Source organism: Poecilia latipinna, unplaced genomic scaffold (genome assembly GCF_001443285.1).
Source record: "Poecilia latipinna isolate Pla-1442-1.1 unplaced genomic scaffold, P_latipinna-1.0 Scaffold5720, whole genome shotgun sequence".
Taxonomy (NCBI): Eukaryota; Metazoa; Chordata; class Actinopteri; order Cyprinodontiformes; family Poeciliidae; genus Poecilia; species Poecilia latipinna.
In genome coordinates, this window is record NW_015118336.1 from 2,476 (window position 1) to 8,810 (window position 6,335).

Below are 6,335 nucleotides of genomic sequence, written 5' to 3' on the forward strand. Positions count from 1 at the left end.
GCCCAAAGCAATGCAGACGTAAAACACGCGTCAAAAAGTGTAGCAACTATAAGGAAGTAAAAAAGGAAGAAAATAGTAGTAAAGAATAAAGAGAAACGGGAAATTAAACAGCAAAACAGACAGGTGAACGTAAGCGCTTCTCATCTGCACAGACAAGCACAAATTAATTGTTTTTAAAAAGAAGTAACGGTCCGCCGCTGGAGACGCTCCGAATGCAGCCGTAACCGAAGAACGATTCGAATAGAGCGCGTACGTTGTGCACATCCGCCGAGTGCGCAGCGAGTCCGCCATTAAATAGAACACTATCTATACGCCGAGCGATCCGTTGACCTTGCCTGAGGGCATATAAGAGGCTGATTACTATTTTCGAAGGTGGGTTGTGTTTATAACTAAGAGATAGGCACCATTGTTTGAAGTGTTTTTAAGTTCAGGACAGTATTTTATTAACATTAATTATATTCTGAGATATTTATAAGTGACTGTTTACTGCCGTTAGCTTAAATGCTAACGGCAGTGCTTGACAACTCAGCACTTACAAAATACAGGACAGCTCAATTGTGACATCATTGTACAATATTTCTTATTTCCCCAGCAAGATTTGAGTCATTTCTAGGGTTGCCACTGTCCAGTAAAATGTGAAATCGTCCTTTATTTGGTACTTAATTAGGCTGAGTTCCATATTGAACCGATACAGGGCGCGATTTTTCCGTATTTTCACAAATATCCGATAGATATTTAACACTAAATGTAACATTAAAATGAAACGTAGGAAAGGTCAGTAGAAATGTCGTGGCGGGACCAACCAAAACCTCCCGGTCCGCTGCATAACGGCGCTGCCAGCAGGAACTGCTGTCCTGGTTGCCTAGAGACAGACACTACACACCTTGACGCATTCTACATCCGCGCGTTTTTTAAATGTCCGTTCAATAGTCCGCCACCTCATCAGAAGAAAATAGGACAGAGTTAATGTTTTACATTAACTGGCCTACTCACCATAGTAGTATCTGGCAGATTTTTTATTAAAGTATCTTGTACAAGAGCAAAGATTATTAGGTATATTAAATGCACTCTGTACGCAATGGCAGGAGAATTGCAGAAATGTTAATGAGACAGAATGCGAGTCAGCTATTGACAATGTAAGAGCCAAAAATGTCAGTTTGTAACATTGTTTATGATTGTGTATGCTGTTTGCATATTTAGATATTTTGTTAATAAGATTCCATTTCATTATGTTTTTTGTAGAAAAGCGCCACCTAATGGACGTAATTGAAATTATGTGATAAGTGCTGTGATAAGTTGAATGTGGCGCATTCAACTGAACTCCACACAGTTTTTTGACCGTTACGTTACTTTTCATGTGGAATGCTGTGCAAGATTAAATAATCATCTGTAACATCTGCTCAAAGAAAAGTAAAGTTCGTCAGACTTTGTATGGATGTTGTAAGTACTTCTTTAATTCACTGAAAGATGCACAAAGACATATCGTGGGACAGAAACGCGTCAACTGAGAGCTAAGCTAATGAAGGTCAACGAAAGAAAACGGAAGCTTGTTAAACAATATAGTGGCTTACACTGAACCGAATAAGCCGCCACTACAGACAAGAAAGGTTTGTTACAGAAGCAGATGTGTTTGTCTGAGGACCATGACGTCTTTTCAAAAGGGGAAGAGGAAACCGCCTGCTTTCCCATGAGCTACAGCTGGGCTCCTTCAAGCAAAAGATATTTTCTAATATCTTTTTCTAATACTTATTTTCTTTGTAAAGGATGAAGAACAGCGGGGACGATGACTCCAATTCTACTGACAATGACAATCGTAAGTGACTCCATACATGTTTTATGAAGACTAAAAAGTAACATTCACACCCACACTGTAAAACAGTTGAGCTGCATTTAGTTATGTCTATCAAAAAAATCAGTGATCGGCCAGAGAACTGCAATCAGTGCACCCTACTTTCTTTTTGTAACAGTAATCAGTATGTAGAGCAATTGAGTAACGACTATTAATACAAACAAAATCTATTTATCAGCTATTGAAGAAGTACCGGATATATTTTGAATACGTCTACATATTTGACAGAATATTCCCAAGGAAAACAAATCCGTACACTAAGGTGCTTATCCGAGATGTTGACAATCGTTTGTCATCCTGGCACAGACAGAGTATTGCTTTGTCACGCAGTATCGATTGTCCAAGGGTGAGGGGCTGTTAGGCATCATGAACACAGCTGCACAGCTTTTTATTCCACTGGTGTTTATTCTACCAAGTGTTTTGGTCCACTTCTGGTTAAAGTAGCAAGAAGAGAAGAGAAGAAATGGGATATTATATTCAAAGGCCTCACTACTAGAGCTTACCATATCAATTTACTGACATCCCTTGATGCAGACTTGTTGTTAATGGCTCTTATAAGGTTCAGTGCACAATGTGGGAAACCAGCTGAAATCTACTCTGACCAAGGGACAAATTTCAAGGAAAGTGCAGTCCGCCCAAGTGACCGGCACAGCCACCTCTGACCAGGTTGCCATACTCAGGGGGCAAGAGGAGGGAGCCCAGCAGGGAGGTTGTGTTTATAGCTATGAGCGTGTGTGTTTTTGTCTGCGAACACTGTCCCAGATAGCCGTCCCAGCCTTTGTGTTTAATAAGTGAAGGAGCGTCTATCGGTAAAGTTCTGATTCAGGTCCACAGATGTCAAAAGAAGGGAGCAAGTAATGAAACCAAAGCATCTTGTTTACATAACATCCAGGAGAAATTAAGATAGCCAGCCTTCCCCTGCCGACACAGGGGGAGCTATTTCAGAAAACAATGATTGTAAAGTTTCACTGGTACAACTCAGTAGCAGCTCCAAACAGCCATATTTGCTGTCAGTTGGACTCAGTTGAGTTTGCTGTTTACCCAAGGTCTGTTTCCTCCCAGCTGCAAGTCCAGGAAGCGTAGCTAGCCAGTGATCCTGCAGGACCGCATACAACTTGTGATTCTGCCCACACAGTAGCTTATTCTGAGTGTTGATGGCATGGCATATTCCAGATCAGCTGCTGACATTTTCTAGATTTGTTGATATGCCAGGTAACCACAAACTCCAAAAAGTAGAAATGCTGTTAACCAACTTCCAATTATTTGTTATCTTCAACATCTCCTCTACAGGCATCCAGGCTCTCTGATGAATTATAACAAGTTCATTGTTTCTTTTAGGTGAAGCAGAAGAAGAAAGATCAGAACTCTCTAACTCTCGTCTGTTTTTGGGGTGTTTGTGGATTTCTTCTATCCTGGTAGCTGGATCAATCGTCTACAGTGAGTTTCATTTCAACACAATACAGTTTAAATAGCTTTTAGAGTTTTTAGAGGTCTAATGCATTGGATACAAGCGTCCAGCAGGAGGAGGAGTTATGAAGTTTGGCTAAAGGTCAAGGGCACTGAAGTGTCACCAAGAATCAATTTAACTTAATGCTGCTCAGCTTGAAACCTGTCAAAGTGTTAAAATTTAATATGGAAGCTCTCAAGGCGAAGTCGTGGAGAGGAGGTTGTCTGGCTTGTGAACCCCAGGATCTCACCCAGGAAGAAGCTTTGAGGCTGGCCATGAGACTGATGAGCTCTGTGGAGTTCGGCACACTGGGTAGACACGAGTTCAGGGGCCGCTAGCTCCGGAACCATGGAGCCAGCAGTGCGGCCTGGAACCAAGGAGCCACCGCTGCAGCCAGGAACCAAGGAGCCACCGCTGCAGCCAGGAACCAAGGAGCCACCGCTGCAGCCATGAACCAAGGAGCCACCGCTGCAGCCAGGAACCAAGGAGCCACCGCTGCAGCCATGAACCAAGGAGCCAGCGGTTCAGCCCAATACCATGGAGCCAGCAGTTCAGCCAGGAACCAAGGAGCCAGCAGTGGAAACAGATGACTGATTAGAAACTGGTTGCAGATGTGAGGAGAGAAATGGGACAGTTGAGGGAGAGTACACAGGGGACTATTAAATAAATGTAGCACTAAAGAATAACTAGACTTAAGAAACATAATAAAATAAGAGTAATGGTGCGTTCACATCAGACGCGTCTGGTTTACATTCAAAGTCTATGTGGAGGAGCATCGAGGGCCTGTTGCGGCGCATCTGAAGCGTTTGACGCGTCAAGCACATCCAACGCATCCGACAAATACAAGCTTTTGCATTAAAAGTGAACGTGTCAAAGCTGAAACGTGGAACCAGTTTTGTGTGAACGCACCATGACTAAGAAAAGGACTAGACACACTAACTAGAATCACTAAAATCGAACTGAAATAAAAGTAGAAACAATGTTGAACTAATAGAAAGAACAAACTAAAACCCAGAACAAACTAAAGCAACCCAAGATCCTGACACCAAGGGATTCAGGACCTCATTGCTGCAAAGCATCAGTGGTACAGCGATGCAGCTCCCAAAAATAAACGTAATGAAATATTAAAATCAGTTAAATGTCATTCGGTTCTATCCTAAGAATATTGTCTGATATACAGACAGATTCACTGACTTTCTGACTGATTTGTGTTTTTATAGTGAATGTAAAGATGAGCGAACAGCAGGGAAGCATTAAAGACCTTACAACAGAAAAAAAGCAACTGATTGACGAAAGACAGATGGTGAAGCTGAGCCAAGCAATTCGAGACAGAGAGGACGTGATCCAAAAGAGAGAAGGGGCGATCCGAAAAAGAGAGGAGCAGAACCAAAAGAGACAGGAAGCGACCCGAGAGGCAGAGGAGGCGACCCGAGAGGCTGAGGAGGCGACCCGAGAGGCAGAGGAGGCGACCCGAGAGGCAGAGGAGGCGACCCGAGAGGCAGAGGAGGCGACCCGAGAGACTGAGGAGGCGACCCGAGAGACAGAGGAGGCGACCCGAGAGGCAGAGGAGGCGACCCGAGAGGCAGAGGAGCTGAAATTGACCCTGGGATTCATCCAGAAATTTGACATCTTTCCAATTAATGACTTCTGTCCTGCCAAAGGTGATTACATTTATAGATTACCTTTGAAAATTTGGATTATTTATCTCATTTTTATTTATTTTTTTTTATGTAACCTTCAATTATAAACAGTTTTTGAGTGAGCCGAGCATAAAGCCCTGTGGTACGGCATTCCTAAATAGAACAGTAGCTTAACTTAATCGTCTTCCAATACTGGTCTGCGCTCTACCTTTGACATCTTTGCTAGAGCAATTTTGACTATTGAAACATTAAATATTATTAACACATTAAATGTTATTTTGTATACTTCAGATTATTTTTACCAAAGTTTCACTTTCTGATCTTTTCCATCGTCTAATGGATCCAGGATGTAAGCCGTGCCTGCATGACTGGATCTTCTTTCAGAAGAAATGCTACCTGTTTTACGACGAACCGGCTCCTTGGAAGACCTGGGAACAAAGTCGAAGGTTCTGTCAGGACAGACGAGCAGATTTGGTTGTAATTGATGATCTGGAGGAACAGGTAAAATCTGACGCCACCTATGCTAGAAGCCTAGAGCTAATCTGGAAGTTTCTGGAAAATCGGTCACTCAAAGTAAGGAAATTAATGCTGATGTAAAAAACAAAAATCTGTTGACAGGAATTTGTCAGCAAACATGTCAAATCCTACTTTGATATTCAGTGGGGATACTGGCTGGGGTTGCAACAAACTAACAACACCTGGACCTGGGTTGATGGACACGTGGACACACTTGGGTAAGATCTCCTGTATTATCTAAAAGTGTACATTTTATTATGCAAAAACAACTTTTCTTCATGTAATAATATTATTCCCTCATCAAAAACATACCTGGAGTTTTGATTCTTTCATGCATGTTTGAGAAATGCTGTTATCTCCTGTGGCAACAATTCAGCTGTGCAAATCGTCTGTTAGGACCCGACACCGCCTTCGAGACGCAGCTCATCCTTATTCTCCTTATTCTGCCCCTGCTTGTATGTGTAGGCAAGGTCTGCAGATAAATTATCGTCCAGAAAAGCTGCACGATTCCCTTCAAAGCTTTACTTAAGACTCAATGTAAAACTGTAAAAAAACAACAACTAGTACAAATATGTCTCGGTTACATTTGTTTCCTCTGCATGAAAAAATAACAGTCATTAACTGAACAAAAACAGGAGCAACTTTACGTTAACGTCTGTGGAAAAACCCATATAAATGTTAACTTAGTGAATTCAAGCAAACAAAAGATATAAAAGTTATCTTTGTTCATATGAGATACGAGATAACCTCAGTATCAGTTAAACTGTAAACCAGGGGCATCGCCAGGAATCTTGGGCCCCCTGAGAAAAGAATTATTTTGCCCCCCTCACCCCCCCTGCACAGCTGCTGTTACAATTTTTTGAGTCTATTTGACCCATAAAAA

At 42.1% G+C, this 6,335-nt stretch overlaps 1 protein-coding gene across 2 annotated transcripts; it reads left to right on the plus strand.

Moving 5' to 3' along the window:
- The first annotated feature begins 1,763 nt into the window (after positions 1-1,763).
- Positions 1,764-6,012, plus strand: LOC106943692 (C-type lectin domain family 2 member L-like). Of its 2 annotated transcripts, XM_015027004.1 has the most exons (6): positions 1,764-1,813; positions 3,188-3,286; positions 4,517-4,957; positions 5,283-5,437; positions 5,555-5,670; positions 5,829-6,012. In XM_015027004.1, exons 1-6 carry the CDS (start codon positions 1,765-1,767, stop codon positions 5,932-5,934), a joined length of 966 nt encoding a protein of 321 aa, XP_014882490.1. In that variant the 5' UTR covers position 1,764; the 3' UTR covers positions 5,935-6,012. The 2 variants fall into 2 exon arrangements, with proteins under 2 accessions (XP_014882490.1, XP_014882491.1); XM_015027005.1 differs by lacking the exon at positions 3,188-3,286.
- The last annotated feature ends 323 nt before the right edge of the window (positions 6,013-6,335 follow it).